At 32.4% G+C, this 14,388-nt stretch overlaps 1 protein-coding gene across 4 annotated transcripts; it reads right to left on the bottom strand.

Moving 5' to 3' along the window:
* Positions 1 to 2,934: 2,934 nt before the first annotated feature.
* On the bottom strand, positions 2,935 to 7,248 carry LOC112784639 (uncharacterized). 4 transcript variants are annotated; one of them, XM_025827923.3, is made up of 6 exons: positions 6,944 to 7,248; positions 4,840 to 5,213; positions 4,236 to 4,485; positions 3,945 to 4,160; positions 3,753 to 3,845; positions 2,935 to 3,451 (listed from the first exon to the last, which is right to left on the bottom strand). In XM_025827923.3, exons 3-6 carry the CDS (start codon positions 4,479 to 4,481, stop codon positions 3,188 to 3,190), a joined length of 819 nt encoding a protein of 272 aa, XP_025683708.1. In that variant the 5' UTR covers positions 4,482 to 4,485; positions 4,840 to 5,213; positions 6,944 to 7,248; the 3' UTR covers positions 2,935 to 3,187. The 4 variants fall into 4 exon arrangements, with proteins under 4 accessions (XP_025683708.1, XP_025683709.1, XP_072086075.1 ...); XM_025827924.3 differs by having other exon boundaries at positions 4,840 to 5,196; XM_072229974.1 differs by having other exon boundaries at positions 4,840 to 5,191; positions 6,944 to 7,241.
* Between the last annotated feature and the right edge of the window lie 7,140 nt (positions 7,249 to 14,388).

The raw sequence follows: 14,388 nt of genomic DNA, 5'->3' as shown, positions 1-14,388 counted from the left end.
TTCAAAGGGTTTGGGCGCAAAATCAATACGCCGTCGTTTAATAATGTCCATCGTGTAATGTAATTGCGCCAGATCAGCATTCCGGTGACAGAGATGATCGCAGGGGCAAGCCAGAGCCCCGATTGCAAATTTGGGGGTTCTAATTAGGGCCACCAAAATTGTAGAGGTCATTCTGAGTATCGGGCCAAATTTCAGGGGCCAAATGGAGATTTAATCCGTTAACTTCTAGTGCTTGCTTCTTCCTCCTTCTTCCTCCTATCCACTCCGATAAAAATTCATCACAACCAAATAATCTTGTCACTTTAATCACACAAAACACTCTCACTGTTGTTTAGCACAACGCACTTTAATCATCTTCGTCCCTCCAAAACCCTCTCAATCCCCTTTCTTCTCTCTCAATTACCCTCTTCATTCTTTGTTCTCTCTTTCTTTCCCTCTCTTTTGGATTTCTCAAATTCTATGGTTAGGGATTTCTCCTTTTTCTTCAATTTTTTACGACTCTAAGAGTTACCCACATGGTGCAGACGTGAGGGCACCCTCACGATTTCTTCTTCAATGGTGGCCACAACCGCCGTTGCCGCTACCGCCAACCTACTGCTGTTGCTCGCAGTGCCTCTCTCCATAACTCAAGGAATGGCATGCTATTTCTGAGAACCATCATTCGTCGAGATACCTTGAGGACAAGGTGTTGGTTTGGTGTGTCAACATCTTTTTCCAAGAACGATGCTGGAATATAAGCGTTGTTCTAAATCGAAAAAAATAGATGATTCCATCTTTTTGTTTGTTTTGTTGCTAGGATTTGGCAAGGTGTTTTAATGCTATAGTCCTTTTTTTCTCATTTGAAAACAGATGTTGTTTGGCGTATTTTATGGTGGACAGTATGATCATTAGTTTAGGCAAGTTGCAACGAAGCATCTAAGTTCTAAATACTTGATATTTGATTTCTAGCTCTTATTTATATTTAATTGTTTATTATGTTATTTGTTATCGAGGGAACAAGGCCTATACATTTCTAATGTCTGATAGAATGTTGTCTCATATCAATGTTGAGTAAATTTCAGTAACTGCAGATACTCTGAAGGCTTTGATTAAGAATAAGAAAAAGAAGAGCAAGAAGAAAGGGAATCCAATTTGAAAGTTGGGATGAACTAGGATTTTATTATGGAGGATGGATTAAATTGGCTCTAATTGCAATCTTGCCATGTCAGCTTGCTGTTGGACACTCCTGCATGGCAAAGGATGATCATATCAGCACTTCGACAACTGAGTCAGCACCGAAAAGATACCCAGGGACCATTATGGTGTCTGAAGCTCAATCCGAGGGACTATTATAATGAATTGGAATCTTGAGGATTAAATTAGGTAATCCTGTGAATCTCAAATACCGTTATGAGGATTTACTCTCTCAATCTAATCACTCTCTTGCGGGTAAAGCAAAGCAGTCACTAACACCAAGCACCATGGTGTGTGGGTTAGGTTCTGCTCTTCTTTTCTCTTTACTTTTCTCTTCTCTTTTGTTATCAATGTTAGCATTTTTAATGGTGCCACCAATTCTCACTTTTGCTATCAATGTCGATTTTTATGATTCTTTCTTTTTTATCAGGGTGTATAAAAACTTTTTCTTTCTTTAAGTTCTCTATGCTTTAACATCTTAATTTTGACATGTTAAGATTTTTATTTTTCAATTATATGTGTGAATCGACTTAACCAATTTGGCTCTTTCTTGATTCAACTTTTTCCAATATTGGATGTGGTATTGCAGAACATTTTCTTGAAGGCAAGGGCTCTTGAGCAAAAAGGGACAAGGGGAAAAGTTGGATAAAGGCTAAATTTTGTGGTATGAACGCCTTTTTCTTCTTTTTTGTTTGTTTTCTTGAATTGCTTCACTTTATTTCTTTTGTGAGTTGGGGTTGGGGTTGAAGCATGATATTAAGGAAAGATCAAAAGTAACAATGATTTTTTTTCTGTGGGGGTAATCTTTTAAGTTTTAAGAATGAAATCATCTTTAAAAATATATTTATCAAAAATCCAGATGTGAAAATTACAAGCAAGGGTTGATTCTAACCATCTCTTACATAACATACAAAGTATTCTATGTCCTGCAACACTGCCATCTCTATTTGCTTGTAATTTATGAAAAAGTGAACATATATGAACCTTTCTAATCCTTGTATTCATTCAAACTGGCTATATAACAGATTCTTGTTTGCTTCCCTTAGGTATATTGATTGTTTCCAACTATATTTAGACTATTGCTGCAAGTTAGCTATTACTCTCCTCGAATTATCATAATATTGTGTCTTGTATAGTCTTGTAAGCCTCCTACTTTTATTTACTCTTCTTGAACTTTTTCTTGATAATAATCCTTTTTTAAACATGTTGGGTGTTACTTACCTGACAGACAGTAAATATTGTATATTAAGTTTATATACATACATCTTTGCGATAGTTTTAAACCACCGCAAAACGACATACTGGAGGTTTCAGAAACGTTACGGTTTAGTGGGTGGAGATTTGATTTTGTGGCGGTTCTAATGAACCGCTGGCACAATTGCAGCAAAATCATGGATTAGTGTCGGTAGATTTAAACTGCCGCTATTTGACCAACTTTGAATTCGACGACACTTTGCTGACGGTTTTGAACCACTGCTATTTAAGGACCGTTGAGTTTTTCAAATTTATTTAGCGGCGGTTAAAAATCCCGCTATCTGATATCCATTATTTTTAAAATTATTTTCGGCCATATTGTAACCGTTGCTATTTCCCCGGCAATGGCCGCAAAAATATTGTATTTTGCATCGACAATCAATGCTTTTTTTTTAATTTGAATGTATTTGGTATTATTTTTTATTTCTTTTGTTATTTTGGAATTTTTAAATATTACAAATCTTAATTATTTTGTATTTGAAAAAATAATTTGATGAGTAAACAACATTAGCAAAACTATAAAGCAAATTCATATATTTATCCAAATATCAATAAAGTGTATTCCTTAATAAAAGTTGCATAGTTAATAATAAAAAAGTGTATATTTAAAAAAAAATTTCCAATCCTAAGATGTACTTTTCACTTTTTCCCTCCAACGAATTCATCCATGCAGGGAGGTCTAGTGGCAGCTCCCCACATTCCCTTTGAATTAGACATCTCTGAGCACTCTCCATCGCCTGTATATTTATTTTTCCGGCTGCTACTTCATCCTCACTACCTTTCTTTTTAATTTCTCGGTCGCTAGCTCTGCTTGTAGTTCAAGCAACACCCTTTGGGTTTCCTCTCTTTGAGCTCCATTACTCGACTGATGGGAATTCGTACCGAAGACTTGACTAGAAGTCAGTCTGATACCCATGCCATGCACTCTACCCGAGTGCTCCTTTTCGAGAGCTTGAGCAAGCGAATCATTCTGAGACAACAGTCTAGAGGATTCATCATGTTGCTCAATCTCCGCAATTATTTCCTACACACATAGATAAGAAAATATAAGCATTTATTAGCTAGTTGCTAACCGCATAGACTTTCAACACAATTTTAAAAAATAAAATCTACGAGAAACAACTTAGCAATTCTTAACATATTACTTATACCAATAGACCGAGTTGCATCATGGAGATAGGAGCCATTAGGTCGTTTGTGCGTTAATGTCCACAACTTTCCTCTACCAACTCTCCTCCCTTGTCGTTCCGACGGTAACAATATAGTTTAAAAAGTGAATATGTAGATGAAGAGAAGGTTCAAAAAGTGAGTCAAACGTAAATTACCTCTTCTTCTCCGAGCCTTCCCAAGCTTTTCGATCTGCTAGTGTGAGTGTATAGCTGCTTCGATCGATTCACAGTATTTTCCCTACACTTCTCCTATCATGCCAACAAAAGTAAAGGTTACTAGACACCATTTTTTACTAACTCAATGTAACATAAATAGACTTTTTCTGTTATGAAATAAAATTATATTACCTTTGTGTCTTCACTATTGCGATAATCAAGATACCATCTCCAATGATCTGCAGTAATCCACGGTGGGCGGCCTTCAATATTTTGTTCAATAGTCAGTTGTGAGTCATAATGATCATGGTACAACCTGTTCCTCGTTTCCTTCCAAGCCCTCCCTAGCATTTTTAAAATTGTACGCTTGATAATTCTCCCATTATCTTCATCAAAATAGAACATTTCCTACAACAGTAAAATTAAATTGTTAGTAGGTGTCAAATTAAGATTCTCGAATTCTACAAAAATATAAGTTTTTACCTTTACACATTCATTATAGATCTTGTCCTTGGAGCGAACCTTTCTCCAGTCTTTCTCGCAAATTGGGAATTTGGTGTAGTCAGATCCGAGCAATCCGAGAATGTCGCTCAGTATACCAGCTTCAGCTCCAATTGGTTGCAGGTTCCTGTTGTACCTGAGTACAATCTTTCTACTATTAGGTGGCTTCATAGCTTCCTTACACTCAAATGAGCTTGTTTGATTGTGCCATCGGATTCTGTACATCATAGAACTACAAGAAAATGGAACATTTATAACAAAATTTGTATCAAATTTAAAATTGTTACAAAAAATTAGTATTTTGTAATAACAATTTTTGATTGTTACAAAAGAATAATGTTTTGTAACAACATTACAAGTTGTTACAAAACATGATAATATTTTGTAACAACCTGTTTTATTTTGTTACAAATCATGTTAGTCTGTATGAGTAACATGTTGTTACAAAATATTATTCTTTTGTAACAATCTGTTTTATTTTGTTACAAATCATGTTAGTCTGTATGAGTAACCATTATGGCTAAGATGCGATGAAATCATAGAAAAATAGAGAAAAAAAAATTTTATTAAATAAATTCTTGTATACCAATTGTTTTTACATCCCAAAATTCAGTGGTCTTGCTTCCCTGCGCTTTTGAGCCTCCGATGTAACAAACAGGTTATCAACGTGTTGCTCAAAAGAATCTACCTCATCTGCTTCTGGGTTTAAGTATTCATCGTTTGAATCTGAGTTTTGAACACCATCCGTACAAGTCTGTGGAGCAGGTGGTGGTTCGCCACGGGGCGGATGAAAGGGGCGTAAAGATGAGGCTGCAAGGGAACCACCGCCACTGGATAGGGAATTGGGTAGTCCACTTGATGGGAGGATGAAGCTGCAGCAGATCCTACTTGAGGTTCCTGGCATGCTGTGTCTAACTTGGATATCTTCGTGTAACGACCTATCCTGGACATCTTAATATACTGCATTTAGATCATAACATATAGAAAAAAGCATTTGAATATTTTTTTTCTCATATAAAAATGCATCCATACATAAACTAAAAAATCTTCACTGCCAAAAAATATAAGCACAACAGCAAAATTTATGTTATAAGTGCAAACTATATGTACAAAATTTGATATTTATTAGCACAACAGTAAATCCAAACCAAAATATAGAGAAACATAAAATCTTTGAATCAACACCAGGTTCAAGGCAAAAAATAGCAGCAGCCTTCAACATAATAATGCAAGTAGACTTGTTCAACACTTCAACCTCAACACAAAAAAATTATTAGGTTATATAACATATTTGATTATTTTAATAACTGATTATTATGATCTAACAAAGTATTTTAGCATTACAAATACTCTCACATTGGACATGGGATTGATTTTAAACAAAAAGTGACCAAGATAATGCTCAACAATCACAATCCAAGGACAATTTTGATAACTTTTGTGGGGCTATATTTTATGTTAAGCAGGATCACTACATACAAAGGATAGATTATTAGTTAAACTAAATATTGTACAAGCGAGTGATACTTACTGTAATTTATGCATGTATAAGCAAAGTGAATTAAAGGGAGTACCTCTTTATTCATTGTAGAACAAAGCTCAAATAACACAGGTGTAGAAATGTAAACCGGTCTAATCCAAATAATACAAAGAAATTCTTTGAAATATGAACAGAGGAAAGGATAGGTAGCCATAAACATAGAAAATGGTTATGTATATACTTTGCAATTATTTAAATAGTGTAAAAATGCATGCAGGAGGAACATGGTCATTTTTGAATATAAAGCGTACGAATATTTAACAACTAATAGAGTGTAGAGTTTGGCAAGAAGATGAATGACTCAAATTTTGGGAGGAAGCATGTTTGCTACAAAATTATTTTTTAAAAAGGAATATATATCATAATGTTTTTCTCTTTTCACTTGAATTGAGTGTGTGTGGCAGATGAATAAAGCACAAATAATGAGAGAGTCACTTCTTCAACACTTATTTCTCCCTTAAACATGTTGCATTTCTAGAATTGCAGTATTAGAAAATCAGGAGAACAAGCGGCAAAAAAGAATACAAATAAACTAGGTAACAATAAGAAAATTAAAAGGGACATTGCAATTACAATATTGTGACTACCCAAATTGTATTGGCTTTACACAGTTTTCAATTTTTGATTATTTACATACAAAATTAGAATTTAAGAATAACAATTAACAATATGGAAAGCAATAACTCCTGTTAGATAACAAACTCAAATTAAATTAAATTAGCAACACCAATATAAAGAATATACAGTCAACAATAACTATGAAGTGTATATGCAATAATGACAATTGAAGGAGTAATAAATTGAAAGAGGGAACAATAGAATACTGAAGCTAAAAGATTAGAATTGCTGAGAAAAACTTTCTCATTAGTCTCATTATAAAGCAATCATATTCAGCAACAAAATTCAGGATTAAGAAATTTTTAACACAATGAATGGCACCAACATATACGCGCACCTAACAAATCCTACTCAGCATTAACTCACTTAAAAACACATTAAAAAATACCATAAACCCAAGTCAAAACTCCCTCAACAAAATAACTTAGCTAACAAGATCAAGAAAATCATGCATGTCAACTATAAGCTCATTAATGGCCTCACTTTCTCTAAGCAAATCAGCAACCACACAGAATGAATAATTGGTGCTTACCAGCAGCAGGAGGAATGGTATTGACGGCAAGAGAGGAATGACGGGGCCTCGGACAGAGATAGAAGGGGCTCGAGGACAAAGGCTTGCTGTGGGGACAAAGACGTCTTCTTTCGGCCGACGATGACGACAATAGATACCAGCTTGGGGATGACGACGGGTACAGCGACGCCACACCTTCAAGCACGACGTGGAGAAGAAGACCACAGCCGACGGCAATGGATAGAGGGGCTGAACTATGTAGGGTTTAGTAGTAGTGAGAATAATAAGGATTATATGAGTGGGGTGAGTTCCACGATTTGAGAAGTGAAGGAGTAATATATTAGAATCCTCATTAAGTGCTAATGGTAGCATCAAATTATTATAATTAAAATAATAATAACAATAAATCATTGCAACAGGATAAAAGAATGCAAATAATAATAATAATAATAATAATAATAATAAGAAACTAAAACAAAATACTAGTAATAATAATAATTATAATTATAATTATAATTATAACTATACTAATAATGATGACAATAATTTAAGTTATAATTATAATAATAATTACCGATTTTAAATTAATATGAGTACATTAACTTTGTTGCTTAAAATTACCGATTTTAAATAATTAATTTTTTAAAATCCGGAGTAACATAATTAACGGGAAAAGTATAATAATGCTACTATAATAATTTGGAGCAAAATAAATTAAATCATTATTTTAAATTAAACTTAATTGAAATTTTAGGTTATAAATTCTATGCCTAATGATAAATCTGTATTCTATTTCGTACCCAAAATCCACGCATGTCTTTTAATTAATCCATATTATCTCAACGATGTAATAATCATGATAATAGACAGCAATGCTTTAAGCAGATTCACTATTTAGGGGATATATATTTATATTCTTTATACCATAATTACATATATAGAAGAAAATAAAAAATATAAAAGCCTTATATTCAAAGGAATCATGTCTCCAAATCATTCCAAGTTACAAAATACTAACTGCGGTAACTCAAGTCAATTTGAGTTCAACCTCCAACAAGTTCATTGCTACTTTATCAAATTCAACATCCAAATACAAAGTTACAATCAATTTAGTCCCAAATTTTCAGGCAACAAGTCCAACCAAGGTTCGTCAGAAATCAAAGGTATCTAACAAGAAACAATTGTAATCTAAAATCCAAGTCAAACTATCAAACAAACATGGCACTGGATTCGATGGTCCCAGAACGTTTGGACCATTAAATAGTCCCATAACAAAACATGTTTTATAAATTTTTTTAATAACTGTTAAATAGTCCTTATTTAATTTTAATTACAAATTAATCCTTTATATATTATTTAATTATAAAATTTATTTTTTATTTTATAAATTATTATTTTATCATTCATCTATCATGTTTATTAATAATAAAAAACTAAAACAATAACAAATTAGATCTTCCATTAATCGTAATAAATATTTTGCAATCTTAATCGATCATAATTTTATCATTGATCCATTTACATACATATTGGATTGAGAAAATCGTGTTTGTTAGAAATTCAATCGATTGGATGCACAAACCAATCGATTGAAATTCAGGCTTTCTAAACTTCAATCGATTAGAATTGATACACGATCGATTGAATTTTGCACGGCATGTGGGGTTTTTCTATTCAATCAATTGAAATCATCAAAGCAATTTAACAAGAATTTTTTCATTATAAATTAAAAAAAAAACCATTATTGTACTTCTATATACTCTGGAGACGATGATAATTGTTGCCATTGTGTATTGTGAAGCTTAATAATTTGAGTTAGCCATTTTTTTTAGAATTTGAAATGAAATTCGCCTTGCTCTGCATAAAAAAAATTCGTATTTGAGGAATTAAAGTTGAAAAATTGAGTTTTGGAAAATAATAATTTTTTTTATTTTATTTCAGAAAAAAATCCATTACTAAAATATAAAAAAATATTTTTTCATTACACAATCAATTTCATAAATAAAGAATCGAAATAAAGAATTGCAAAATTAGAGATTATATTCACTAATCTCGATTTTGTAATCAAAACAATGGATTGTTTTCTAAACACTATAGTAAAAAAATTGATTGGATCTCTATCGCCAACTGTGATTATATTGGATATTAAAGAGATGGATAAACAATGAAGAAAAATTTGATATTAAGTAGATGGATAAACAATGAACAAAAAAATGAAAAAATTGATAATCAATTAGGATTGAGTAATTGTTGATAGATTATTCACTAATTTATAATCTTAATATTAAAGAAAAGATAAGATTAGAGTATCTAAATCAAAATAAAAATTTAAAAATTGAAGATAGAATTTTAAAGATAAGATAGATGAATAATAAAATAATAATTTATAATCACGAGTAGAAAAATTTAGAGAAGCGTAACATATAACGCATTGCACAATTCAATCGATTGAATTGTGAAAATCTATATTGGTTTGAAAACTTAAATCGATTGGGTAATATGACCAATCGATTGAATAAGAAAAACCCTACATGCCTTGCAAAATTCAATCGATTGTATATCAATTCCAATCGATTGAAGTTTGGAAAACCTGAATTTCAATTGATTGATTTGTGCATCCAATCGATTGAATTTCTAACAAACACGATTTTTCCAATCCAATACGTATGTAACGGATCAATGATAAAATTATGATTGATTAAAATTACAAAATATTTATTACGATTAATATAAGATCTAATTTGTTATTGTTTTAATTTTTTATTATTAATAAACATGATAGATGAATGATAAAAAATAATTTATAAAATAAAAAATAGATTTTATAATTAAATAATATATAAAAGATTAATTTATAATTAAAATTAAATAAGGACTATTTAACAGTTATTAAAAAATTAAAAAAACATGTTTTGTTATGAGACCATCAAATCTTTTGCCAACAAACATGAGTCAAAAGACCTCATTCTCTTTTGGTGTTTTATTGAGGTCAAAAGTTAGCATGGAAGCATTGTGTCCAGTAGAAACAACCTCATCAGAACTATCGGCTGGCACAACGTCTTCTTCTTGCATTGAATCTTGAACTATATCTCTTGTCTCTTCTAGAGTCCCTTGAATCCTATCCCAAGCTAAACCTGAAAGATACATCATAAGCAATCAAGTCCAAGGTATTACAAATTATACAAAAAAAACATGGTTAAGCTTAACACTATAAACGTCTTGTTTGGCTTACGTTCCCAAATTCGTGTAAGACCTCTTTCTATAAGAATGAATTCTTCTCGAGACGTAATTTCAAGTTCAACAATCAGACTATTCTCATAGCATGCCTGCACAATATAAGAAAGTACAGTTTGAAGCAGTGCAATAATTGGAAGCTAGAAGTCATCAACACAACTAATCAGAGGCACTTTTCATTCAACATCGACAACATTTTAAGCTTCGAGACAACTAAAGAATATGTCAACTGGAAACCATGGTAACTAATTAAATAATAAAGTGCAAGAAACTTATAAAAAAGTAGAATTTGATATGGACTAAATTTTTGTTCAAAGCAAGCAGAGTTTGATATGTAGTTCAAAGATTCAAAGGTAAGGACTGATACATTCACTACCAATAAATTACAATAGTGAGTTATGGATTTCAAAATATGCCATTCACTAAACAAAACAGTCCCAATCAACATCACTAGACTATCAAAAAGTTTAAGTTTGCAGTTAGATGAACATTATTTTATTAATGATTCTCCAAAAGGGATACATGATTGATCACGTTAAGGAACATACATTGCAAAATAAAAATCAAAATCAAGCTCCAGATAGTCCATGTTATTCTATTGTGGACAAGAACTTGGAAAAAAGCCAAAGAAAACAAAAACAATATCAGAAAGTGGCAGAAGCTATAATGAATTATAAAATGAATGAGGAGACCGTATTTGTAACTGGTTGCAACTGCAAGATACCTCTCACGAGGTTTCATGTTTCACTATTAACAAAATTACAACCACAATTTCTTTCTTTTCTAATTTATATATTATATATTTATTCAAGACTTAGTATTAAATTAGTAGTAGTACCACAATAATGGTAATAAAATAAGGTTTAATTACTCTGTTGGTCCCTATAGTTTTGCGAAATTTTCAATTAGGTCCTTGTACTTTTTTTCCTTTTAATTGAGTCCTTGCACCAATTTTTTTTTAATTGAGTCCCTACACTTTTTTTTCCTTTTATTTAGGTCCCTATACCAATTCTTTTTTTTTTAGTTGAGTCCCTATAAAATTAAGCCAATTACTACTAAGAGGGACTTAATTGAAAAAAAAATTTAGTGCAGGGACCCAATTAAAAAGAAAAAAAGTATAAGGACCTAATTGAAAATTTTACGAAACTATAGGGACCAACAGAGTAATTAAACCATAAAATAATTCAGTTTTATCTCTTTTTTCTGTAATGCAATGAATAATAATATTCCACCTGAGTTATCATAAATCGCAATGTCTTGTCTACTAATTAATGATATATATATATAAAGATACATAACATAACCACTTGGGTGGTGATTAGTTTGTGAATTGCAACTGTTATAAACAAGTACTATCTTGATTGATTTCTCTATTACAAAAATGAAAAGTATGACTTGAAAATTCATACAAATGAAATGGACCCAATACTTTCAGCATGAAATCAAGAGCATGTGTTAATAGAAAATTCTGTAATTTGACTTTGCTAAACTATTGAAGATCTAAAGCACTTTACTCTTATAGAAAAAGATCAGGAGGTGAGGGGATCCTCTTTGTTCTTGAATTGAATTAGTAGGAAGAAGTCAGTCACTAAAAATATATTTGTTTTAGTTTTCGTAAATTTGAGTTGGAAAATATTTATAGAAGAGTTGGTCAACATCAAAATATGCCATTTGGCGCATGTTGTGCCCTATGGGGCTAAGTGGATAAATATAAATGGAAAGACACAGCATATTTGAATGCCACCTCTAACAATAATAACATGCATTGGGACATGTAATAGCACGGGTCAATGTACTTTCATATTGACAATTCATACACTTGGTTCCTAAATCCAGATTTTACCTTCACCTCCTCCAGTATTTGGTGTGAAAGAAATATCTTTGCTCTGAATTGAATCAATTCCTACAATGTTGAGAGTCTCAAAAAATGTAAGACCTTTGGTCGTGTCTTTTATTTACAGGATAATAAAACCATTACATTGATTGTGGCAATTTAAAATAGTAAAAAAACCCTTTTTGCGGACAAACATATGAGATCATACCGTCCTAATTTCTTTATGCGCTATACTAATAGTATCACCTATGTTCCTGTGTGCTGAGAATGCATCCAGCCATGAGTTAATAGGCGACCTGCTGAACCAGAAGTCTCTTGCGAATGATGTTGCATGCTCCAGTGAAGAGAACGGAGATACCTGTTCTATCGCGTTGCAAAACGAGATGCTAGAGCCACAAAGAAAGAGGTCCCTCTCTTCCAATTTCCCTGGTAAGTTCGATCATGTCAATCAATATATAACTCCAAGTACAGTAGGTTAAACAAATGACAAATTAAATAACTTTAGGATAAAATAGATTATTAACATCACTTTCTAGGTGGATCAATTGTCACTAATGAGTAATACGATTCAAGTGTTTTAATGTTCTAATTTCTATTATATGCTAGTTGCTAGTTACTAATATTGCAAGTGTCTAACTCTCAACTAGACTATACATATAATAATAGTGTACATTTTCTATATTGGTAACTAAATACATCTATAAATCGGCAGCCTTTTGGCAAGTATCGATGGCATCAGTGGTAGGTTCTTCTAAATCGCCATTCCTTCTTAATGACAAACCTTCGACGTCACACTCAGACAACCCAGTCAAACTTGGCTCAGGAGAAAGTGCGACCTGACAATGTTCATTGTCTTCACCCATGTCAAACAAATCTCTTGACTTCACATGGACTACTACACTCCATTCCTTATCAACTTCATCATTCACATGGTATACAAGGTGAGCCTCGGATGCAAGAATATACGGTTTGTCATCTTTTCAATCACTGGTATGAATCGGATGAGAGCACTTGACCACTGTGTGTCCCAAAAAGTCTTGTTTTATGCCTCTACCAGAGGTGGTGTTTTCCCAGATACATCTAAACAAGACGACTGTGAATTGACCACTGTAATTCAACTCAATGATTTCCACCAGTTTTTCGTAATACGAGACGCTACAAAACCCGTGAGATTTTGAACCTATTTGATTGGTTGCATCTTATCAACCAATATTTTATTTTGGTGTGTGTTGTTCTCTCAAAAATTGTGATCTTTGTCTTGCTTGATTCTATATTTCCATTGTTTGAGTATGCATGCACCTACGTGATTGAGGCCTTTGTTTCACTATAGCTTAGCTTACATACCCATATGGCCTTACCCTTTCATTATCCTTTGCAAACCAATGTTGAGCCTATTTTACCCCATTTGTTCTTTACTTTAGCACATCATTAATTCTAAGCAAAAAATAATGAGTGACCTTAATTTAAATCCTTGGTTAGCTTAGACTAGTAAAACTGCTCATGATTTAAGTGTGGGGAAGTTAGGTTTGGAAACATTTGGTTTGGAAATCGGGTATTGTATATTTTTTGTGAAAATGTGAAAAGAATGTTAAGGACATGTTCATGCATTCAATACCTTAATCGTATGCATTGAGAAAAACAAAAGAGAAAGAAAAACCAAAAATAAAAGAAAAATGAAAAAAAAAGAGAAAAAAATAAAAAGGGGACAAAATGCCCCAAGGTAAATGGTGATAGTAATGCATATGTACTGTACTCAAAATTGGGATGCATGAATATGTGGACAACATAGTTAATGGGTAGTTAGACTTTATATTCGGATTACATGGATTGTCTTAAGTTAGGTGGGAAGTTTAGGTTAATCAAGGATTTAGATTTTAGTCCACTTGACCTAATACAATCCTACCTTGACCCTAACCCCATTACAACTCTTAAAAGACCTCTTGATATGTGTATTTGTATTTTAAATTTTTGTTGATTGGTAGAAGAAGAGCAAGCCTTAGAAAGCAAGGTTAGTAGAGAATTGAGAGAATCGAACCTTAAACACTTGAATGATTAGAGTGTATACACTTCTAGTGAGGGTTTGATGCTCGATTCTTTGTTCCCGGCTTTCACGAGCTTTCTTCTTGCAAGTTTATTTGTACTTCATTTTATGATTTGAATTAGTGAGATCCAGTTCATATTTATTCTTGAAAGATTTATCTACTTTTAACCAAGTAGGTAAAAGCATTTTGCATGTAATTGCATTCATATAGATAGGTTGCATTTCATAAATTCTACCATTCCTCTTCACCTCCTTTATAGCTTCTCTTGAGCTTAGCATGAGAACATGCTAATGTTTAAGTGTGGAGAGATTGATAAATCACTATTTTATAGTTTATTTTGTATTGAATTGAGTGGA

Source organism: Arachis hypogaea, chromosome 20 (genome assembly GCF_003086295.3).
Source record: "Arachis hypogaea cultivar Tifrunner chromosome 20, arahy.Tifrunner.gnm2.J5K5, whole genome shotgun sequence".
Taxonomy (NCBI): Eukaryota; Viridiplantae; Streptophyta; class Magnoliopsida; order Fabales; family Fabaceae; genus Arachis; species Arachis hypogaea.
This window is presented reverse-complemented; position numbering and strand designations above follow the sequence as displayed.